General features: G+C 44.0%; 1 protein-coding gene across 1 annotated transcript in view; it reads left to right on the top strand.

Annotated features, from left to right (window-relative positions):
• Nucleotides 1-13,683, top strand: part of nf2a (NF2, moesin-ezrin-radixin like (MERLIN) tumor suppressor a) — a 44,781-nt gene extending 31,098 nt beyond the window's left edge. The window contains exons 14-16 of the mRNA XM_061730536.1: nucleotides 3,646-3,764; nucleotides 6,269-6,428; nucleotides 12,729-13,683. Of these exons, the coding sequence (XP_061586520.1) occupies nucleotides 3,646-3,764; nucleotides 6,269-6,428; nucleotides 12,729-12,779 (330 nt within the window). The 3' untranslated portion in view covers nucleotides 12,780-13,683. The remainder of the gene's footprint in view (nucleotides 1-3,645; nucleotides 3,765-6,268; nucleotides 6,429-12,728) is intronic.
• The last annotated feature ends 12,023 nt before the right edge of the window (nucleotides 13,684-25,706 follow it).

Raw genomic sequence — 25,706 nt, 5'->3', positions numbered from 1 at the left:
CATGCCGAAGAGCACCTGAAGTATACTTTTCATACACCCAGCAGCACTCCATGCGTTTGTACTTAGACTGTCATATACAAATCAAACACCCCAAAAACCAAATACCCATATAAAGATAAAAAGATAAAAAATTAAAAATAAAAAAAATAATAAGTGCAGTGCCATAAAATAGAATTATATGGATAGAAAAGAAACAAGTGTTACGTAATATTGCACAAAGTTATTGCACAGTCTGGTTTGTTGTAGGTCAGACTGACTGACTGACTGACTGACCCCCCACAGTCCCTCCGTTCTTCAGTTCTTCTTTGCCCTCCTCCCCCCAGTGAGGAGTTGAACAGTTTGATGGCACGGGGGACGAAGGAGTTCCTCCGTCCGTTGCTCCTGCACTTGGGGAGGAGCAGCCTCTCACTGAACCAGCTTCTCTGGCTGCTGATGACAGTGTTGGCTGGCATTGTTCAAGATAGCCAGGAGTTTGTGCACTGTTCTCCTCTCTGCCACTGTCTCCAGAGGGTCCAGCTTCGTTCCCACCACGGAGCTGGCGCGCCTGATCAGCTCCTCCAGCCTTTGAAGTGCTCCCTCCCCTGCACACCACAGCGTAGGACAGGACGCTGGCGACCACAGACTGATGAAACATCCCCGGGAGCTTATTTCAGATGTTGAACGGTCTCAGCCTCCTGAGGAAGTACATCCTGCTCTGAAGAGCTTTACAGAACCAGAACACGGTTATAATAACACCTGAACAAACCAGCTACAAGAAGTAAACAGAAACCAAGAGGGCACACCGACTGTAGCCGGTCCTGGACTCACACCTTCCCCGTGTTGTTTGCGGTCCTCCGACAACGCCATCACCTGAGACAGCTGCGGAAGCTGCTGGTTTTTTTAATTTATTGATATCTCTTATTTCGAACATAAGCACACAAACATAATCAAATCAAATCAAATCAAACTTCATTTATAAAGCACCTTTCATGCATAGAATGCAGCACAAAGTGCTTTACATAAAACAAATACAAACATAAAACGTATTAATGCCCTGGGTCCTCAGGGTCCGCGAGGGTCGATAGGGTAAAAGTAGTGCAGACAAATAAGAAGGCCCAAGACAATGAAGACACCTAAAAACTAGTAAAAAAACCTTAAAATCGATCCTGATTGCACAGGGAGCCAATGCAGCGATTTTAAAACAGGTGTAATGTGCTCCCGCCCTCTGGTCCTCGTCAGCACGCGTGCGGCTGAATTCTGTAATAGTTGTAGGTTATACATGTTCTTTTTGGGAAGAGAGCAGAGAGCAGGGCGTTACAATAATCCAAACGACAAGAGATAAAAGCATGCGTTAGCACCTCCGTACTAGCCATAGATTAATAAAACAGCAGAACAATAAATCAATAAAATAAAAAGAACAATGATAATCACTAAATAATAAATCTACCATCGCAAACAAAGTAGACGATAATTATTAATGATTATAATAGCAAATGTGTCGTGCTCGAAAAAGGAGGAGGAAGAAGTAAAGAATTGTGATCGGGTTTTACATCTTTGATTCGGACAGACGTGTTTCAGGCGCTTTCATTTCCCTCCGGAGGCTCCAAGTGTCTGCACCACTTCAGCCGGTGTTTTATTAGATCTTATCTCGGTGAAGCTCTCAGATTATAATGTTGACGGGGGAACTGGGGTTGCTGCTTCTGTGACTAGAACATCTATCTACGCACAGATTTCTTGTCGTCGTGTCACAGCGTTTCAGCAAGACTGGACTTGAGTCGATACCTTCACTCGGATGGTTTCAGCCATATTTCAATCGCTTGGGGTTGATTGGCTGGTGTGGCTGAGCTCATCGTCCCGTTGCTGACCCAACCTGAACAAAGCTTTAGCTTTTGGACAGAAGGCCTCACATTTCACTCTTAAATACTTAAATACTCAGAGGATTTCATGGTTGGCTAAGTGAATTCAGGGTGCATTGGTCCAGCCGTTACACCACCACCTCCATCCTGAGCGGGTTTCCTCCCCTGCTGACTTTAAAGCCATCTAGCTCTACTTTGGGGTCATCGGTCCAAAGTCCACCCTTAAAGAAATCTTTTCAAAGTGTCTAATCTGTTCTGCCTCGTTGGTGTTTGAGAGAGGTGGTTTTCTCCTGCCAGCCCTTCCCAACAAGCCGTACTTGTGCGAGCTTTATCTTGTGCTGTCATGAACTTGGGTAACTAACGTGATAACGGAGGCATGTGCAGCCTGAGCTGCAGCTCAGTGGTTGTTTTTCCAGGTTTCTCTGAGCGTTGCGGAGTCTGGCCTTGGGATGGACTGGCTGTGACGTCCGTTCTTGAAAACGCTACCGTTTGTCGCTCTTAAATGATAAGAATAATCAGAATTATTATTTTGTTGTCATTGTCCCATCAGAAACACAAGGAAATGTAAAAAAAAATACAGCAGCTCTCGTAACAGTGCAAAACAACAGAGAAAAAAATAGTGCAAACAACATCAAATGTTCACATATATACATACTTGGATGTTGCACCTGATATGTAAGAAACAGATCATTTATTGCCCAGTATAGATGGGATGTGAACAGCAGCTCAGGGTCTGCTGGAGTTTGGGGCGTTCAGGGCAACAGCAGCTCTTGGGTTAAAACTGTTTCTCAGTCTGTTGGTTTTGTTTTTATTGCCCTGAAACGCCTCCCTGAGGGTAGAAGTTCACAAAGATGTGAGGGAGTCCCTGATATTTCATGTGAGTCACAGAACTGAACGAGGAAGAACATTCAAGTACAGTTAATTCAGAAACCGAACACAAAGTAAGGCTCCGTAGAAAAGTGTTGTGACCCATTCTGGCCGGGGCAGTGAGCTGCTGCTGCTGCTGCTGCTGCAGATGGATTAAAGTATGGCGTGACTTTAGCAGGTTTATCTCGACTCCCGTTAAAGTATGTGCATCCTTACATACGTCCTCTTGCATGTTCCATTATAGTCCACGAAAAGCCAGCGATACTTACGTAACACCATGCAGCACATAAGGTCTCCCACGCAAGCTTCCAACATGTTAGAAACCCACACATTTCACGTGCATCTGCCTGCACACGTGCACACACACACACACACACACACACACACACACACACACACACACACACACACACACACACACACACACACACGCACACGCACACACACACACAGCCTGCTGGACCTCTATATACTCATGAGCTCTGAGGGACCATATTTATATTCTATATATCTATCCTCTCCTTTGGATTCAAATGCTGAGCAGCAGATTTGCTTTTCTACTTTGCATTAAGTTCTGATCCAGCCGACGCCGGAGGCGGCATGAAGCCAATGCATTTCAAATGTTATGTCAACATCTGCAAACATTTAAATGCACGTTCGTGGTCTGTGCGAGTCTTTTCCTGCCTCCTCACGTTGAACCCTTTTCTGCATCACCTTTGTGTCCTTTCGCAGGTCTTCCAAAGTCTTCATGTAATTTTATTCTGGGTCGTTTCATTGCCCTTTTTCTCTTTTTAAATCCTTAAGATAAGATAAGATATTCCTTTATTAGTCACACAGCGGGGGGAATTTATTTTCACTGTCACTTCATTTACATCTCCTCATAGAATCCAGTGTCTTCCCTTTTTACTCCCAAGCATCACATACATCTGTTGTTCCCTCTCAGCCCCCTGGACTGCCGTCTGGCAGCATGGCCGCAGACCTGAATTTCAGCAGAGAGAACCTCAGCTTCGACTTTAAAGACACCGACATGAAGCGCCTCTCCATGGAGATCGAGAAGGAGAAGTGAGTTGCCGGCGTTGCTCCGCCAGTCTGCCTCATCGTCATGTGTTCTGGCCAGTGTGCCTTGCATATTTTACTTATTCTGATGAATTCCTTTTTACACAAAACCTGAAAGTGTTTGAGAAACATTTAAACTGATGCAGTGCTGCATGAGGAGGAATACCTGGATTTTAAATATGCACATTTTGATTCAGGAGGTCAGCGGAGCTTGTGGCCTCACGCATTCGCTGCCGCTGATGTTGCTGCTGGCATTCAAGCAGGTTGTGTCAGAAGCTCTTTGGGTCAACAGTTACAGGCAGAAAAAAGGGCATCTAGAGAAGGATACCATGCATGATTAAGCAGGATCTTTTGGTTCCAGATAGCACGTTGTTGGTATTTATGCCTTTCCGATGTCGCTTGTCCCTCCATAGTTACACCACCGAACACTAGGGGGAGGTGTTGGTTCTCGTCTGCAGCGTTGAGCTACTTCCTTTCAGATGTGTAGATGCAGCCGTTGGCAAACAAAGGGGATCTTATTTTATTTTCAATGAGTAAATGTTGAGAAACAGTCATTTATATTGACATTGCAGCAATATATCTAAAGAAGAACTACAGCTACCGAGTGGACTGCAGCCCACATTGACCTGGTATGCAGTAACATTTGTGGAGAGGTGTGAGGCCGCAGCGTAGCTCATGGCGTAGTGTTACCTGCTGTTGCGTATGTCGTCAATTCAGCGTCAAATGGAATCAAAACTCAAAATCTGAGAACCAAAACCCTGAATGTGAAACCAAGAACTCAAAATCCCCAACAAAGAGATTTTTCTCAACCGTTTCTGAGATCTTTCTCAATTTTCTTCTCTAGATCTCGGCCATGTCCCTCCTCCCTGCTGTAGAGTGATGCAACATTGATTTGGCATTTGTTTTAGACTCGTCACAGGTTTTGGTTCTGAGATGTTACATTACATCTGCCGTTGCGTTTGCATTTCTATGCGTGTATAGACATACATTTTCAAATGCTCATACATCTGTCCGTTTGTTTTGTTTCGGTTTTTTATTCTCCATCACTACTCCACATACCTCCGTGAGTTGCTTTTGTGTGGTTGTTACATAACGTATCCACCAGGGGGCAGTAAAGAGTCCAAAACCTGACATTGACAAACAGCTGTGGACGAGATTGTTTTAATTCATGTTAGGCGAGTATGGCTGCTGGCCTGGTGGCTGGTGGTTCAGTTCCCGATTGCGTCAGGCTCTTGTGTCGGCGTAGAACATGCACCAAATCTGTGTGCAGGGTACGTAGCTCCGCTGTAACAACCCCTCTGTCTGAGGGACATAGACAAAACCTGAGTAACCAAAAACTGGGACGTGTTCCAGAGAACACGGCACTGCACCAACGTTCAGTACGAAATTAACAACAAACTTGATTTTCAGCAATTAAAGACGTCTTAGCAATTGACTCAATACTGCCCCCGTGACCTCCGGGGGTACCCGCGGCGTTTCATCTGCACTTGTAACCACACAGATATTGCACACAAAGGCGGATGAAACAACACAAGGCAGATCTCTGCATCATTTCAAATGTTCAGTTAAAAAAGCCCTTCAGTCGTTTTATAAGTGGCTGATAACAACAGTATTATAAGCAGACAACGTTCATATGGACATGTGTGCAGAGCCGGATTAACGCAAAGGCAAACTAGGCATGTGCCTAGGGGCCGATTGACAGGGGAGGGGCCAAGACAGAGGGGGAAAAAAAAAAAAAAAAAAAAAAAAATGTTTTTGGTCTGCACACATATTAATGGTTGATACCATGCCGGTAAAAACCTAAGGCATATATATGCGCATTATTACTATATTTAGTATGCATACATATATATACGCATACATGATACGCATACACATACATACATATACACATACAGACATACATACTACAGCACACTTTGTCTTACTGCAAATTTTATTGGTCTTTGTAGATTTGACTTCTTATTTAACTATTCAATTTAATCAACACATTTAATTAAGATTTTCTGCAAAATGCAATAACTTAAAACATTTATCTTATTTTACTCTGTTTACATAGCAATGCTGACACCTATTGGTGATTTACTGGTACTAATACCTTAACAATGATACTCGCAATCGATAAGATAAGGATAATTTAATAGCATTTAATAGAGCGGTGTAATAACGTATAAATAATAAAAATCAAAAAATAGTCTGATAGACTGTTTAATATACAACACATGACTTATTTTGGAATACAAAGAACCAACTTGAATATGACTATGCTATGTAAAATGTGAATGAACTTTTATTAGTAACTTTGGTAAGTTTAAGATTTCAATTCATAAATAATATCGATGGAGGGGGGCCCAAATATCACAGTCTGCCTAGTGTAGTCCATTTATTTAATCCGGCTCTGCATGTGTGTGCGTGTATCTGCATTTGCTCGGGTCTGCTTCAATCTGTCAAATGATTCATTTTTACGGGATATCTGTGGACCACTGGAACGATGTGTGTTCTGGTTGTAGAGTCGAGTACATGGAGAAGAGCAAACACTTGCAGGAGCAGCTGAACGAGTTGAAGACGGAGATCGAAAGTCTGAAGCTGAAGGAGAGGGAGACCCCGCTGGACATCATTCACAACCACAACACGGAGCAGGGGACCAGCAAGCACAGCAACTTCAAGAAGGTACAGTAGCTACCGGCGCACGTGCACCTCCACGGGGTTATGAGCGTTCACTATAAGATGATGTTTTCAGCATTCCCCAGTACAAAACAAGTTTACATACTCGTATACCCGAGTCCACGTATTTGCAACCCCAATTCTTCTAAAAATAAAAGGAAAAACATACGTAAGTGGATGAATATATATAGAAATAATACAACTACTACCTAGCAGTCCTAACTACAACACAAGTTTTGTCAATTTCCTTTTTTTCAGAGAACAAAGTTTATTTACTAAGCTATTTATTTTAAAGTGAGGGGTACAGGAAAATTAAAGTCCAGAAAAAACCAGCCCAAACTGGATTTTGAGCCGTTAAAACAGCTCATAATCTCCTCCCATAAGGACACAGATCATTATCTTCTTTTCGATAGTAATTTTTTCAACCAAGGAAGGTGTGATGTTCAGTTGGGGGAACAAATGTACGAGCTTGCACAAAAACAAAAAAACACGTTACTGTTTGAGCAGGAAGTTCTGCGTCGTCTCGTAAGGGGAGGGCACTGCTGTATCTTCAGCTGAGTGGTTGCTGCCGGTAAACCATTTTGAATACTATAATATAATATACTGGAACTTTAAACGACTTTATAACATGAGACATGCTGCATATCATACCATATTTCCTTCCCACCGCACCCCACCCAAAAAAAACCTCAGGTAATCTTGACATTAGAAAGTTAATGCCAAGAATTAAAAAAATTTAATTTTCAGCACAATAGACCTTGATGAGTATTGATGAGGATGTTTAATTGGAGTCAGGTGTGTTGAGCAGGTAAGCGGGACACGGCCCACCCCTGGATTAAAGGACAACCCTCTCTGGTTCCATAGCTGCCCGTAAATGTGCTGCCCCCATGTGGTCACACGTGGTATTGTTACATAGACTGTCTTGAACACCCCCCCAGGATTAATCTGTTACATCACAGACAGGTACTGACTCAAATCATCACAGCAAGCATCTCCACTTGTCCCCTCTTGAGGTTTTCCTCGGCGGAGCTCGCTTGAGGGATGGCAGCAAGCGTCCGTTCATCTTCTACTTTGACTTCAGAGTTCAGAGAGATTCCTCAAATGTAATAAAAGATTAAAAGCTCACAAACCAAATGAGAGGGAAACCTTTTGTTTCTGCTCGCTTTGACAGTACACCACCGTCACGTACGAGCCGTTACGAGCAATAATTTAAAATAACACCAAAAGTCACTAGATTTTTTCATAATTGATTCGTCAGAGGCTTCATTATAATTGAAACAAGAGTTTATTTCCACTCTTCCCTGATGATGCGCCATAATAGGCTGCTTTATCTTCTGTGTCCAGTATCTCTCTAATTACAAAAAAAGAAGTTCTACGCATAACGGCGGCTACGTTCCCAAAAATCTCCTCCCTTCTGCTTTTGCTCTGTAAAACGCACTTGTTAAGGGAGCACTAATTGATTTTTGTTTGATCATTAGTCTTTGGGATTGATGGGGGCTCCCCTGGCCCAGAAGAGGAGACGGAGCCACGTTAAAAGTGTTGGCTTAATTGAACCGGAGACTGCCGGCGTTCATCTTGTTAGAGCGGGAAAGGAGCGGGGTGCAGGGCGCTGCAGGAGGGAGGGATGGAAAACCCAGGGTGACTAAGTGACTACTATTTTTAACCCTAAAGTAGTGTAATTAAACCAGGCCACAGTGTGTATACTGTCACTGCACCGGGGATACAGTGTCTTAAGAACTGGACATCTGGAAATGACAAAGAACCTCTCAGAGGTAAAGTCTGAAAACCATGACAACCGGGAAGGATGGAGTTCCAAAAAAGGTGATTTATTTAACTTATTTAACACCTGACATGACAGTGGGAGGGTGGAAACCGGACGGACCAGCAGGCAGCGAGGGACAGACCAGGGGCCTCATTTATAAAGCTTGCTTGCACACAAAACAGGGCTAGAAAGATGCGCACGCCACCTTCTACGCAAAGGTTGGGATTAAAAAAAAAAAACTAGCCGAAAAATGTGTGTATCTTCACGCCAACCCTGACCCTCGCGCACTAACATTTTGAAGATATGGGGAACTGGCAACGCAGGCGGTGAGGTGGTGAAATGAAGCCAGATTCATGTCATAGGCTACTTTTAATGTCATCACATATCAGACTTATAATATAATAGCGCTGATCGTGTCCCTCTGTGTTTGAAGCACAGCGTCAGTCAGGACACTCTGGTGCTGCTGCTGCTGCAGCCGCGGTGCAGGACCGGGCCGGGAACCTCCTCGTCACCCACCGCTTCCAACCGTAGAGTGACTGAGGAAAGAACAAATGAGTGCCGGGCCACTCTACGGAGCCCCTAAAGGGACTCAAATTTTTTTGATATATATAATGAGTTTTACGCGTGCGTGAAACCTTTACGCGCGCGTGTAAAGCCTAAATTATGGTTCAGGCTCTGCGTTGGTGTAACGCGGAACCATGAATCAGCCTTTTGTCGTTTGCTGGCGTTGACCACCAATTAATGTAGTTTTCCTGGCCTCCACCTCATCCACAACATCTCGATCTCAGTCGCCGTGAAATTTAGTGGCACGGTGGCTCGACACGTCTCATTCATCCTGACGCACAGCAGGAACAGACTGCAGGAAGCTGCTGCGCATGCTCAGCTGGCTCATTTATATGCAAATAAATCATCATGTAGTTTGCATTGCCCATTTATGGTAGAAAGTGGGCGTGTAGAGGGTGGGGTATGAGGCGAATTCACGTGGGCAACCTTCTGGGCTGTGATTTATGTAAAGAGATCATTGCGTGCAAGTGTGTGTGCACACGGTTTTATAAATCCGGATTTTTTTGTGCGCACGCCATTTTCGGCTTTTGAGTTTACGTGTACTTTTAGTATGAATCCTACACACTCTTTTATAAATGAGGCCTCAGACCCTGAACCTGCCTACACACAGGAGGCTTGACGAGACACAGGTGCAAACAATCAGGGCGGATGGGAACAAGGGAAGTCATGACAAAACTTAAACACAAGGACACAGGGTTTCAAAATAAAACAGGAACTTAAATACCAAAACGGTGAAAAACCGTGACCTTAACTCAGACTCAGACCTCAGCAAACACGGCAAGAGCGCGAGGGAACTTCTGTCCCGCTAAACAAGATATTAGGACGAATAAAGAAAACTCTTCTCACAGGTGGTAGATGTGTTGGCTCCAGCATCCTCATGCATTTCCATCCATGATGATCGGAGCCAAACACTTGAGACATCTAAAATGAGGCTAAAATATAGAACCAGATGTCAGCAGAGACGTGAGGCGAGACGTTTACGGAAAGCTGAGTGTTCAGAGGTTGACGAGCTTGAGGGAGGCTGAGTCATGTGCCGAGGAGGCTTTGTGAAGTTAAAGGGGAGGTCGTGGGGACAACAAGGAGCAGGGGCGAGCCTTGAACACAGCACAAAAGCATCCGGAGGGGCTGCAACCGTGGCTGAAGTTCTCTGCACCCACACTTCTTCTCCCCTCCGGATGATTAATGGACGTCCTCTCTGCATGGCCCAGTGCTCTTTACACCTCTCCCTGGGCACATTTCCTGGTCTATTAGTGCCGGCCCCATCAGGAGAGCTCCCTCCCAACAACTACATCGCAACGCGGGAGCTGCAGTGACTCCTGAGGACCAGATATATGGATCCGGATAAAGTATACGTCCGTCTATCCTGAGCGTGAAAACCTCGAGCATCTTCTCAGTCCACTCAAGTGGCTTGTTACGTTGTGGCGTCAACTTCTGAAATATCCAGACACTGAATAAAGATTTATTTCTGTGTGGGGAACAAGAGAGTCAGAAATACACAAACTCACTGCCACAAAAGCGTAATTCAGTGACCCGGGGCAACACAAGGTGATCAGTAAATATTGAAAAAAAAAAAAAAACCTGTAGGGAAAAAAAGAGAAAAGTTTAAACTCTTCAAATCAAACCACAATCTAACTCTATTACTTTTAATCAGGTCATCGGATTAGAAAATGGAATAAATAAAGAGGATAAAAATAAATAAATAAATCAGTAAATATTCGCTTTTTCACACCTCGCCTGCTTGGATTTGCTTTAGTCCTTCATCCACATTTCCCAGAAACCATCAGCATTTCCCAAACAGTCCTCCTCCATCCCAGGCTAACGTGTACTTCTGCAGCCGCTTTAATTCCCTTGTTGAAGTTGCAGGGAGGGAAAAGTTTCCCGAGCCAATGGTGGTAATCTCTTGTGTTGTCCCGGATGAGTCGGTGGTTCGCTGTGCCGGAAGGGTTAATGGAAGCAAATTAATCCACCGGCTCATTCAGACCTGGACAGAAAAGCAATTAACAGCTCTTTCTCCGACCGGCTTTGATCTCCGTCAGTCCGCCCCCCCAGCAGAGCTGGAGAGAGGTTCAAAGTTCTCCCTTTATCCACCTCTGAACGCCGATCCAGGCAGTTTCACTTCCATCTTATGGAAATTAAGATCAATAAAAAGATGGAGCAACAAGTTTGCTGCAAGTAGATTAAGTTCAGGGGTGTATTTTTCAGTCATTCTCTGATTGCGATCACTTGCTGCGGGTTTTTGATATTTTGAGAACAAATCAGTCATATTTATATGATTTTACTGGTTTTTAAACTCTTCGGAGTCAGTTTTGTCTTAATTGACTAATTTGCAAGACTCAATTGGATCCAAATAGTTTTTTAAATCGGTCTGCTCTTAGGACCTGTGACATGTTTAGGAGTTGGGGGGTGTTTAGGGATTTTTATGAGAAAACGTCGCCTTAAATTGAATCTTGCAAACATGATTCGAGCTGCCTCAAACGCACTCTTCCATACATGAAATCTAAAATGGATTTTATGTTTGTTATTTTGTATGTATGTATGGATGGATGGGTTGGAAGTCCCAGAGAGATGGGAGATATCGCTGAGATAAAGATAAGCTGATGAACTGGTGATGGGGAACCGCCTGTCTCCCTCCACACACCTGATTCAGATTAATGGCTCATCGTCAGCTTGTCATCAAGGTCTGCACGAGTCATTTTTACACACACACACACATATAAACACTAGAAAAAAGAAAAAAATAGTGGGTAAAGTCTGGCAGCACGATGGTTCGTTTGGAATGACAGTCGACGTCAGCGGATCCTCGGCACGACCCAGATAACGACAGCGTTTGATCCATTAATCATTGCAGTTTAAGACGTCTGAACAGTGGAACTCTGCTAAATTCAGACTCACCACGACAAACGCCTGTGACGCAGCCGGCTCTTCAGTACGACATGAAGAGAAACTCAGCTTCAGGTGACGTACGCACTCACACAACATCCATGGAGTGTTGACAGCCGGGACATTATTACAGCCTGGTTCTGGTGTCCTGACTGGTTCTGCAGCGCAGCGGACCGTCCAGGCGCTGCTCGCTGCTCCTGGTCCTGCGTATACATCAGGCTCTCCGGTAGATTAGTGGCTCACACTTCATCCACCGGGATTACAGACTCCACATCAGGCAGGTGATGATTTCAGTCCCCGGTAGGGATGGGCGGTATGGACTAAAAAATGTATCACGATAATTTCTGGCATTTATCCCGATAACCAATTCAACTCCACCTTTTCAACTATAAATCTATCTCGCTCTCAGATCCGCCATGTTTGTTACACAAAAACGTCATAGACGGGAATTTATCTTTCTTTCTTTCTTTCTTTCTTTCTTTCTTTCTTTCTTTCTTTCTTTCTTTCTTTCTTTCTTTCTTTCTTTCTTTCTTTCTTTCTTTCTTTCTTTCTGGCTCATTCCTTCCTTCCTTCCTTCCTTCCTTCCTTCCTTCCTTCCTTCCTTCCTTCCTTCCTTCCTTCCTTCCTTCCTTCCTTATTTTTTCCCTTCCTTCTTCCCTTCCTTCCTTCCTTCCTTCCTTCTTCCCTTCCTTCCTTCCTTCCTTCCTTCCTTCCTTCCTTCCTTCCTTCCTTCCTTCCTTCCTTCCTTCCTTCCTTCCTTCCTTCCTTCCTTCCTTCCTTCCTTCCTTTCTTCCTTCCTTTCTTCCCTTCCTTCCTTCTTTCCTCCTGCTCTCTCCTTCCTCTTTTCTCATTTCCTTCCTTCCTTCCTTCCTTCCTTCCTTCCTTCCTTCCTTCCTTCCTTCCTTCCTTCCTTCCTTCCTTCCTTCCTTCCTTCCTTCCTTCCTTCCTTCCTTCCTTCCTTCCTTCCTTCCTTCCTTCCTTCCTTCCTTCCTTCCATACCGGTCGTCTTTGCTCCCACCAAACTTTTCCACCTTTCAGGTTTTTTCTCTCCTTCCATCTGCATAAACCTTTTTGCATCTTTGTCGTCACTTCTCAAACAGCTGACCCTCCAGAGCACCAAGTCCAGGGTGGCCTACTTTGAGGAGCTTTAAACAACCCCCCCCCCCCTGCTGCTGCAGAGCACGTCCGTGGTTCCTTCCCTTCAAGCAGTCCAGGTTCTCCGCTCGCTGGAACAACACACCCCTACAACACAGAAACCGGCTCCGCCTGGACCGGCACCAACTCCGGGGTCTCTTTTACGGACCACGGTGAATGTTCCTGCACAAAATCTTCATCAAAAGGAAGAAAATAAAAAGTCGAGTGTGTGTTTACAGCGAGAGATTCTTCTCGTTCTCCAAGAATATTCTGATGTGAACTTCGGTGTGGGATTTATTCTTGTCGAAATAACTTTGATCGTGTGAAAGAAGGGAAAATAACAACCAGCTACCAATCCTTTTTCTCTGTGGGTTCATGAGACTGTGTTTGTGGAGTTGAGTTACGATATCCTGCAAAACTCGGGTGACCTATATTGTGGAAGTCGAAAACAACTCTGAAATTGGAGAGGAAGTAAACCACGAACTCTGCTCTGTAACCAACACTACACGTTTAACAGTTGTATAAAACACAGCATCATATTCTCTGTCATTTCCTTCTGCCTAAACGCTTACTCTTTGTTTACTGTTGACCACTGAAACTGGACATCTGAGCTGCAAATACAGGTCATTCCTCTGCCGTCATAAACTGAAGGCCTCGGAAACGGATGTTTACATGGCGTACGGACCGATTTTTGTGTACATTTTCTATCTGTGAAGAAAACCGCTGCATCTGCATCTGTCTGGAGTTCATGTTTTCTCTCCCTCAGAAGGGAGTTAATGTGAAATAAATGTATGTTTCCCTTTCTGTCTGCAGTTAACAGCCGTGTTTAGGTGACACTTGTCCGGTGCATTCACTGTTCTTCGTTTGTCTGCAAATGTACATTTTCACTGAAATGTTTTCATATGTAAAATAAGTGGATATCAGGGATGTTTTGTTCTCCGAGTCTTGTTTCCTCCCAGAATCATCTTGCTGTTATTCTGGCGAGCTCTGATGAGTGTCAGCTTTGATATTGCCGCTGCCGAGAGCATCCTCCACCCGACCCAAACAGACATCCAATTACACCTTCGTAATGAACTGCGCGTTGCATAAGCGCCCTCCATCTTGTGTGTCAGACCGCACACCCCGCTCGCCTGAGTGACGGCTCTTTGTGTGTGTCGGCGAAGTGGGCGTGCTGCCGTCTGCTGAGTTTCAGCGGGTTCCAGCGTGAGACTGACGGGGGGCTACGCCGCAGCCGTGTCACGGCCGGGCTGAGCGGCGGGGTGGCGGCCCTCCCTCGGCCTGGTGGGACGGAGGTGGAGGCTGAGCACCGACAGATCCTTCCTCCGGGCCCCTCAGCGCCTCCTCACAGGGAGGAGAGCAGAGCTGGGGATGGGGAGAGTCACATCTTTTGTCATTCATCTGTTCTCCAGGGAGCGCCGTTGACGTCAGGCCGTCACATGCTGCGGCGGTGCGGCCGCAAACACACACGAGCACAGACACACTCGACACACAAGCACAAACACATACCAACACACACAAGCACAGACACACTCAACACACACAAACACAGACACACACAAACACAAACACACAAGCACAAACACACTCGACACATAAAACACCAACACACACAAACACCAACACACAAGCACAAACATACATGAGCACAAACACACTCGACACACACAAGCATCAACACACTCCCCTGCAGCAGATTTCACCGGGCCACCGGCCGAGGGGGCCGAAGGAGCCGGTGAGGACGAGGGAACCGGTGAGGATGAGGGAGCCGGTGAGGACGACTTCGGCTCCGCCGAGGGCTCGGTTACAGAATGAGCAGGACGCCTGACGGAGGAAAACCCTCGTGTTTCATCGCGGGATCTGCCTTCATGTGGAGCGTTGAATCAGGCGTCTCCGGCAACACGGGTCAAACATTTTAATGGCAAAGTACACAGACAAATAAAATCTTGATGGAGATCTTAAAAAACGCTCTTAATGCCCAATTAATGTTAACTGCGTTTCTAAATTACCTGGCAATAAAATCAGTGAGGGCAACATTAAGCCGCCAGACACCCACCGATGATTTCCTGGAGAAGTCACACTGAGGTGCGTTGCATCTTTTAGATATTTCCATGTATCCCAGCAGATAACTCAGCGAGGTGACCTGAAGCGAAGAGGCTGCAGGTCTGGGGCCCGGCCTGCGACCCTCAGCTGTGCGTCTCTTTCACGGCCCCATCACAGAAGCTGGGAGCAGAATGAGAATCGGAAAAAGGTTTATTGCCAAGTGGACCTACAGTACAAGGACTTTGTTTTGGTGTAGTTGGTGGAACAGACTTTTCTAAATATGGAGATATGGAACAGTAATATTCTTAGCAGTATACACAATATAAAAACAAGTAATGGGATTAGCAGTATATGAGTTTCTATAAATATATGAATATACAGTATATACACACAGTAAGTGAATCAGTAAGTAGATGAAAGATAAATGTGGATAAAAACTGAATGCAAAGATCTGCAAAACCCTTAAACGTGTTTTTATTCAACACGGAACAAAGCAAACATGTTTAAATTAAAGAAGTAGCACATGATAGCAGGATCCACGATGATGGCAGATAACACACACTTGGAACAACACAGAGACGACCTGGAAGGTGAAGACAGCAGTAACCCTGGTCCAGATGAGCGACATTGAGCCCTTTTTCTTTATCCACACCAGTCGATCAAATGGCTCTCATTCTGACCCCACCGGAGGCCTTTGCCCCGGACAGCGCAGCTTCCTGGGATAATGTGGGCTCACACACCCCCCCAGCAGAGCCGCCTCGGAGATTTGCGAGGCCCTGTGCGAAATGGCTGGGGGGGGCCCTCGCGAAATTTTTGGGTTTTTTGGGTCGGATCGGGTGTCTATATGCGCAATTTTAACTCTCCAATTAGCAAAATACTGGATACCTTCCCCTGCCTCATCATCATCTCTTGCCTCGACGCGGGGCCCCCACGGCTGCTTGAGACCCGGTCAGATCGGTGATTTTTTTTTTTCACCCCCTGATGGAAATTTCCTGAATCTGTCTCGTTCTCTCGACATTGTGTGACAGTTTGTTCCAACTCCACCGTCTGGATCAGAGCAGCTTGTGTCTGCGCTTGGTCTGATCAGTTGTATTGAACAACAGACACGCGCATCATTGCACATATATTTATTGATATGCACAGACTAGTACACATTTAGGTCTGTAATGGAACGTGACTGTTGATATTTATAAGGGAAAAAACGAAAAAAAAACGAAAAAAAATTTTGAAAAAAGAAAAAAAAAAAAAAAAAACGGCCCATAGCGCGAGGCCCCTTGGGGCGCGAGGCCCCTTGGGGCGCGAGGCCCCGTGCGGTCGCACGGTTCGCACACCCCTTGCGGCAGCCCTGCCCCCCAGCACGGTAAAGCTGCTCCATGCACCGTGTGTCCATGTCACAATAAGATCAAAACTGCTTACATAAGGCATTTGTTGTTCTAAGAATCCTTCTTTATAATGTTCACGGAGTCTCAGCAACCAGAACCAACTCACACATGCAGGAAATTCTCTTGATTCATGCAGTTTTTACACACAGGTCGACCTACTCATTTGAAGGAGCATCTTCCAGCCAGAAGAAAGAAAATAAGACATTAAGACTGTAAAACCTAAATAAATTCAGATTACATTTGCATGTTTGATCGTATTAATTTGACTTCCATAAATCAACATTTTCTGTGACTAAAGTTGTACAACGCCAAGATCAACTTTGCTTCCGACTTTCAAAGATCAACTTCTCACCCTGCAACTTTCCAGCTAAAGCTTCTCTTTCCCCGCGTCTCATCTGCGGCGTCCTCCTAAGACATCTTGAGCTGCACAGACTTAACCATCCATTATGTGTTTTATCTGCAGCAGCTATGGTGGAGCTACATCCTGCAGGCTTATCGACCACTTTCCCAAATCTACTCCCATGTGTTAATCTCTTCCCGCCAATACATGTCCTGAAGTAAGGCAGCTCAGGCTTCCTTTTGTCCTCGTCCCCTCGTGACGTTCTGGACAACTGCATCCGTATATTCACATCAATCTGTTTGCTTTAGTCTTGATTTGCTTTTCTGTTCGCCTGGCTTATCACGCTTAGGCAGACACTAAAACATGCTCACCTATCTTTAAATTGCAAACTTAAAGAGATTATGGATATATACGTAACTTGTGTTAATATTGTTCCATATCATAAATCTCCCTCCAGCAGAGTTCTCGCTTCACAGTCGCGCCTTGTTATTTCATCCTGCTCCAATAGAGCCTCGTCAATGAGAAAAGTAAGCCTTTTCTCAGATGTAAGGTTTTAAATACCAGGAATTAATCATGTTGAAAATGAGTAAATACAACTTAAAATGAATAACAAAACATGACATTAACGTCATATAAAATGATGCATCAGAGTGAAAATCAGCTATTGTGGAAATTAATAATCAAAAAGGCATCATTACTGCTTCCACAGGGATTCAAAGAGGTAGCAGCAGTAGTGACTAGCTCTGTAAAGGTAGTTTGCTGTTTTATGTTAACACAATGCCAAGGAGGAAAGACACCAGCAAACATTTTTGAGAAGCTTCTGTTGCTGTCCATCAGTCTGGTAAAAGTTATGTTAACTTCTAAAGAAAACCTGCAAATCAGACTCTGCACACCCTGGGTATTAGATAAGATAAGATAAGATAAGATAAGATAAGATAAGATAAGATAAGATAAGATAAGATGAGATAATCCTTTATTTCTCCCTCAATGGGGAAACTTACATTGTTCAGCAGCAGTACAATTAACACACACATGCAGGGGAGGGGTAAAAAGTAAAAAAATATATATAATTACAGAATATAAACAGTATATATAGTACATTGCAATGGAAATAAAGTAGTGCGAAAGACAAAAAAGAAAAAAAACAGTGCAAAAAAGCAGGTAGAATGTGTGTGAGGTAGACAGACAGATATTGCACATATGGTATTGCACATCTTGTTATTGTTATTATTGCACGTTTTATTGTCCGTTAACTACTGAGAGCAGGCCTGGTTGTACAGTCTGATGGCAGCAGGGAGGAAGGACCTGCGATGCCTCTCAGTGACGCATCGCGGGTGATGAAGCCGGTCTCTGATGGAGCTCTCCAGGGCTCTGACAGTCTCATGAAGGGGGTGGGAGACATTGTCCATGATGGATGACAGCTTAGCCACCATCCTCCTCTCCCCCACCACCTCCACAGGATGGAGACTGCAGCCCAGGACAGAGCCGGCTTTCCTCACCACCTTGTCCAGTCTCTTCCTCTCTGCTGCTGTGATGCTGCTGCTCCAGCAGACCACACCATAAAAGATTGCCGACGCCACCACAGAGTCATAAAAGGTCCTCAGGAGGCCGTCACTCACTCCAAAGGACCTCAGTCTGTGCAGCAGGTGGAGTCTGCTTTGGCCTTTCTTGTAAATTATCATTATTATTCCCAAAGTTCAAGTTTGTGACAGGGTTATGACGATTAGAAAAGACTGAGCGAGTATGGCTGGTGCTCACGAGGCAGAGGTAAAATCACCTGCCAATCTGAACTTAAGTGGCTTGATTCCTGGCCTTGCAGCCCTTATGTCCAAATGTCCTTCGGCAGGACGGAGCATGTCATATTGCTGTTCATCGGTGCGCTATCAATAAGTGGCTTGAAGAATATCTTTTAGATGGAAGAGACCAAATGGAGATGTTTAGCCAGAATGGAGAGCACAACATTTGGCAGTACAGTGATTGTATTGAATGAAATGAATGAATGAAAATATATTTATTTCGGTCAGGTCATTCATAATGTAGACACCAACTGAAAGCATTAGTTCACGTAAAAAAAAAAGAGACCTAACCGAAAAGGAATAGGCTGAAGCTATTGCTTATTTACGCCTACCCTTCTCACATGATCAACTTATTCAGATCGCAACATACAAAACGTTTGAATGCATGAATCGACTGGCACATCTTCAATTTTTCATCAAGTGCATTCCATATATTTACACCCCTTACAGTAATACATTGATCTTTAATTTTAGTCCTAGACTTTGGTTTTTCAATCATATGTTTCCCTCGAAGCTCATATGATTGTATTGTATTTCAAACCTCCAGGTTAATTTCTTGCCATACATGTAGTTTGTGTTTCATTTGTACCAGATCTTTAGCTCTTTGCTCTGAGATGTTAATTACGATTTATGGTTCGTCAGAAATCCATGTCAGACAGTCAGGTAGTATCAGAATCATTATCTTTGCACGTCCTTAAGTCTTTTTTTTAAAACACAAATCCATTTTAATTGTCAAAAACTTTCTAACTTTTGATAATTGAGGCTTCATTTCAGCATCAAGCATCAGCTAAAACCCACTAAAAACACTTCTTAAGACAAAACCTTTGTGAAACTGGCATGAATACCAAAGTGTAGAAGAGTTTCCCCCAGAAACAAGAGGTTTGAACAACACCTTGACAGATCAGTTGTACGTCTCCTCCTCTTCCTCACATTTCTACGGTGACTTTCAGTATCAAAATACCAGGTGGAGGCCAACCTCTGTCTCTGTCAAACATGATGTGCTACATCATAAATTCTGCTGTGTGATTCATCTCTGAATAGCTGGAAAATTGCCAAAAACTTTGGCCATTTCTGTAAACTCATCCCGTGGTAGTTGATGGAGTGCGCAGCCAAAAGCATCACGGATGTGTAAAAATAACAAATGGACACTTCAGCTCTTCAATTTGGCTCACTTGCAAAGCTTTTACGTGCACTAATAGGCTATATGCTGTACAGTGGGTATGAAAAGTCTTTGGGCATTTAGCAGCTTTTATGAAAACAAACTGTGGAGTACATCACAGTTAACCATATCTCAACTTTCTACACTTATATTTGTAAAATTATACTCATCATAAAACAGAAGGAAAAAAATCTGGTGAAATATGTATGTACACCTCTAAATTACTAACTTATTCAGAGAAAGCATTCTCCTAATTTGGTGAAATCTAAACTCAACAGGTGAAAAAAAAAAAAGTAACCCTGCGGTTTCAGCCTTTTCATTCTGACCTCCGTCAGAATCCACTTCCCCACACACGGACGTGCACCAGCCCGGCTTCAGCCCATCATCAGGTTGCACAGATTACAAAGACTATGACTCACGCAGCTTTCACACCGCCGTGATTCACGTCTCATGGCAGCATAGCGTACAACTTTTGCAGTCTTTCTGCTCATTACCCAGCCTGGCCAGCTCTGCCCTTTCACAGTCACTTCCCCTGGTCCAGCACGAGCTGCCGAACCAGCAGGGTCTTGGCAGGTTTTCCACATGACTCATGCTGGAGGTCACACAGCCACAATCCACAATAACTAAGATAGCTGCAGAATTGCTAATAATGCCTTGGATCAACAGGTTTCTGCTGGAGAGCAGCCATCCACCAGCTGTCCTACACCACTGCACGCCATTCCTGGACGTCTTTAGTTTATATTAATCTGGTTGCCTCTCTGCCTACGTTACATGACTCATTTCTCTGATGGCAGTGTATCCAGTGAGTAGCCAGCAGCGGTTTCTTCTGCGTCTGTTGATGCGGGCCTCTGAAAGAACCCTCTTTGCTTCAAAAAGGAAAAGAATCAGGATTGCTGAGCAGGTTTCTCATCTTATCTCTACACAGGTACTTAAGACTTCACTTGATGCTCCTTGCAGAAACATATGCAAATGTTGAAACTATTTACAGCTACTGTAAGCTATATTAAAATGATTTATATTAAATTACATTTTACATTATGATGATCAGCATGATCTGAATGCTGACATACTGTTGAATGACATAAAAAGATTATAAAGTCAAAGGTCCATTTAAATTTGGATTTGATACATTTCAAGGGAGATTTCAAGGTGAGACGTAATCTAGTTTACATTAACATACAATTATGGTAGATAGGTACAACTGGCATCCAGGGTTTAACAGGTTTTTCCTTTTGTTTTGTCTGAGGGTAATGCACTAAACCATCAGTTTAATGGGGTTAAATGGACCAAATGTAATATATAAACAATTACTCGTCCAGCATAAATACAGGCAGCATGGCATTGCTCTTCAGTGTCTCTCTTGTCTCCACTGTTACCATCAGGGAAACAATACACCTCGGTGAGGTCTTGTTTTACGTTTTCTTCTTCTTTTTTGTAGCTGTCACACTTTTCTTTTGTTTTCTTTAAAGCACCAGTAGCCTACGACTGGCAGCTCCATCGCAGCTCCACCACTACCTGCCTTCCCACAACACTGCTATTGTGGACTTAGTATGCATGAGATGAGGGCATGTAACTACCACATAAAATAAGCAGAAAAGTCCAATTTACTGGCAGAAAGTGTAACTAATCGTGTCCCTTGGCCCCTATAAGATGATTATGTGTATGCTTTATGGTCCTCCACCTTGTATTGAGTCCAGATCTTTTTCATATTCGACTCAGAATGCTCATACGGGTATCTGTCTGGAAAATAACAATCTTACCCAATAAAAGGAAAAATCCTATTTGACATGATTTCCTACTCCACCTATAATGTTTTGTTATATGCCTGTAGTGGAAACCTAGAACAACAGTTTGCTCTTTGCTCTCAGGAGCTTTAGAGTTTCTGTTGACCCACATGTTCCCCACGTGTTCCCCACTGGTTCCCAACTGGTTCCCAACTTGTTCCCCACTGGTTCCCCACTGGTTCCCAACTGGTTCCTAACTGGTTCCCAACTTGTTCCCCACTGGTTCCCAACTGTTTCCCAACTGGTTCCCAACTGGTTCCCCACATGTTCCCCACTGGTTCCCAACTGTTTCCCAACTGGTTCCCAACTTGTTCCCCACTGGGTCCCCACTGGTTCCCAACTGTTTCCCAACTTGTTCCCCACTGGTTCCCCACTGGTTCCCAACTGGTTCCTAACTGGTTTCCAACTGGTTCCCCACTGGTTCCTAATTGGTTTCCAACTTGTTCCCCACTGGTTCCCAACTGGTTCCCAACTGGTTCCACACTGGTTCCTCACTGGTTCCCCGCTGGTTCCCAACTGTTTCCACACTGGTTCACAACTGGTTCCCCACTGGTTCCCAAATGGTTCCCCACTGGTTCCCAACTGCAGTGCAAAAGTTGTCAGGACTATCCAGCAGGGACAGCATGACTTTATTTGGAGCCAACAGGAATCACGATAGGTGGTAGCAGTCTACTGAGTCAAACCTAACAAAAAACGAGACGTTTATACAACATACTAAGTTTGTACTCGAGAGCAGACTCCAGATGATGGTTTTGGTGGATTTGTTTGAGGGCAGACTGATTCCTATATGTGTGCTTTTAAATATCTGTGGCTTGATAGCATTTGAACTGGTGGTTAGTATGTGGCTAATTTAGCTGAAGTTTGACAAAGTAGTTAGTTTTTGTTAAATCTTTCATGTATCAGGTTTAAACGTACAGTCTTTTTTGGACATCACAAGTGATTTCAAGCAAACTTTCAGCTGCAGATGAAACCAAAGTGCCAACATTTCACCTTCTGGGTTGAAGCTAACGTAGAACTGATAAAAGTTGTAGTTCCTCGACAGACCACTAGAGGCAAACAAGAGACCAGGGCCAATGGGTAGTTGTCATCACTGATGCTTAACGCTTAGCACCCTGACTCTAACCCACCTCTGAATAAAGATCAAAGTAATTCATATTTCAGTTAATTGTTTTAACAGACCACCTTGACTGGTTGTGTGTTGGCTTGGAAGAGTTTGAGAACATAGCTTAGCTACACGGCAGGCAACGTGTGCTAGCTGTGCATCTGCTAAACAAAGCAGTCATTTCGGACGTTGTCACCGAGATGCAATACACCTCGGTGAGGTCTTGTTTTACGTTTTCTTCTTCTTTTTTGTAGCTGTCTTAAATACACACTTTTCTTTTGTTTTCTTTAAAGCACCAGTAGCCTACGACTGGCAGCTCCATCACAGCTCCACCACTATCTGCCTTCCCACAACACTGCTATTGTGGACTTAGTATGCATGAGATGAGGGCATGTAACTACCACATAAAATAAGCAGAAAAGTCCAATTTACTGGCAGAAAGTGTAACTAATCGTGTCCCTTGGCCCCTATAAGATGATTATGTGTATGCTTTATGGTCCTCCACCTTTTATTGAGTCCAGATCTTTTTCATATTCGACTCAGAATGCTCATACGGGTATCTGTCTGGAAAATAACAACCTTACCCAATAAAAGGAAAAATCCTATTTGACATGATTTCCTACTCCACCTATAATGTTTTGTTATATGCCTTTAGTGGAAACTTAGATGAACAGTTTGCTCTTTGCTCTCAGGAGCTTTAGAGTTTCTGTTGACCCACATGTTCCCCACGTGTTCCCCACTGGTTCCCCACTGGTTCCCAACTGGTTCCCAACTGGTTCCCAACTTGTTCCCCCACTGGTTCCCCACTGGTTCCCAACTGGTTCCCAACTTGTTCCCCACTGGTTCCCAACTGGTTCCTAACTGGTTTCCAACTGGTTCCCCACTGGTTCCTAACTAGTTTCCAACTTGTTCCCCACTGGTTCCCAACTGGTTCCCAACTGGTTCCACACTGGTTCCACACTGGTTCCCAACTGGTTCCCACCCTGCACCCTGACTCTAACCCACCTCTGAATAAAGATCAAAGTAATTCATATTTCAGTTAATTGTTTTAACAGACCACCTTGACTGGTTGTGTGTTGGCTTGGAAGAGTTTGAGAAACATAGCTTAGCTACACGGCAGGCAACGTGTGCTAGCCGTGCATCTGCTAAACAAAGCCAAGTCATTTCTGACGTTGTCACCGAGATGACATTTGAAATGGGCGGTCCAACTGTAAACGCGGTACCACGGCACCTTTTGCAAAGTTTAACTGAATGAGACAGGAGCCACAGTGGATCATTTCAGGCCTCTTCTATGTGGACGTCTGCTGGGAACCGCCGTCAGTCGTTCTACAACTCGCAGGCCGACACCAGTGGGTTCCTCAACCGCCGTTGGTCAAGCGACATGGGGTCCAAGCGGACCTCTGCTAGTCTTTGATCAGCTGTCAACACCATCCAACTGTCATTTCAGTAGTGACGAATGAAACGAGTCTGAATGAATATAAAATATTAGTTTAATCACAGTCAGACAAGCTAAAAGACTTAAATACCAGCTGGTTGTGGGCGTTTCTTCAGCTTTAGCGACTTCCCTGGGCTCTGACTTGACTCTAGACTGTTTTGATCCTATAGACCTCTCTGAGCTGACCTCAGTCATCAATAGAGCTAAATCAACCACGTGTATGTTAGACCCCATCCCGACTCGACTATTCAAAAATGTTTTTTCTCTTATTGGTGCGACAATACTGGACCAGATCAACTTATCCCTAAACTTAGGATGTGTACCACAGGCTTTCAAAGTTGCAGTAATTAAACCTTTACTTAAAAAAACCTTCTCTTGACCCAGACATCTTAGCTAATTATAGACCAATTTCCAACCTTCCATTTGTATATCTAAAATTCTGGAAAAGGTAGTTTCAAGCCAGTTATGCGACTATTTGCATAGAAATGATCTGTTTGAAGTTTTTCAGTCAGGGTTCAGAATGCATCATAGCACAGAGACAGCACTGGTTCGAGTCACGAATGACCTTCTTATGGCCTCAGATAAGGGATTAGTGCCCATACTGGTTCTACTGGACCTCAGTGCTGCTTTTGACACTGTAGATCATGGCATCTTACTGCACAGGTTAGAACATGTTGAGATTAAAGGGACAGCTCTACGTTGGTTTAAATAATATCTATCTGAGAGATTCCAGTTTGTTCATGTACACGAGGTTTCTTCAGAACAGTTGATGGTCTGTTATGGTGTTCCGCAGGGTTCAGTGCTAGGGCCAATCTTGTTCAGTTTATACATGCAGCCATTGGGAAGTATAATCCAGAATCAAGGCATACACTTTCATTGCTATGCTGATGATACGTAGCTCTATTTGTCTATGAAGCCAGATGAAACAGAACTGTTAGTTAAACTTCAGGCATGTCTTAGGGACATCAAGGACTGGATGTGCAGACATTTTTTGCTTCTAAATTCAGATAAAACAGAGGTTATCATTCTTGGTCCAGAGCATCTTAGGAAGGGATTAGATGGTGTTGCGATGGCTTCCAGTGCAACTGTGAGAAACCTTGGTGTTGTTTTCGATCAGGATTTGTTGTTTAAACCATATATTAATCAGCTTTGTAAAATAGCATTTTTCCATCTCCGTAATATTGCAAAGATTAGGAAAATCCTCTCGCAGAGTGATGCAGAAAAACTAGTTCATGCGTTTGTATCTTCTAGACTAGATTACTGTAATGTGTTATTAGCAGGATGTCCAAGTAATTTGCTGAATAGGCTCCAGCTGATCCAGAATGCAGCAACGCGAGTGCTGACAGGAATCAGCAGGAGAGACCACGTCTCTCCAGTGTAAGCGTTGCTCCATTGGCTACCCGTAAAATTCAGAATCCAATTTAAAATTGTATTACTTGCGTATAAAGCCCAAAACGGCTTAGCTCCGTAATATTTGTAGGACCTGATAGTGCCTTATGTTCCTGTCAGAGCTCTCCGTTCTCTAGTGCAGGTTTACTCGTAGTTCAGAGTATCCAAATGTAGATTTGGAGGGCGGGCGTTCTGTTTAGTAAAGTCTATAGTTAGTGTCTAGTAAACCTCTAGTTGGTGTTAGTAAACCTCTAGTTAGTGTAAACTCTAGTGTGTTAGAGTCAGTAGTCATAGCTGCAGCTATAGAACAAGACTATAATAGTTAGTCTCAAACATAGCCTATAGCAGATATACTGCTATAGGCCTATGCTGCAGGGGGGCACCGACATGATCCACTGGGCGATGCCTCTCACCCTTCTTCTCTTCTCCTCTTCCCTTCTTCTCTTCTCCTTTTCCATTTGTATTTATTAAGTAAGTAAATTAAATAAGTATCTCATAGCCGCCATTTTGAATTAAG

This window comes from Cololabis saira, chromosome 9, assembly GCF_033807715.1.
Source record: "Cololabis saira isolate AMF1-May2022 chromosome 9, fColSai1.1, whole genome shotgun sequence".
NCBI classification, from domain to species: Eukaryota; Metazoa; Chordata; class Actinopteri; order Beloniformes; family Belonidae; genus Cololabis; species Cololabis saira.
Note: the sequence above shows the minus strand (reverse complement) of the source record. Positions and strands in the feature narration are given on the sequence as shown.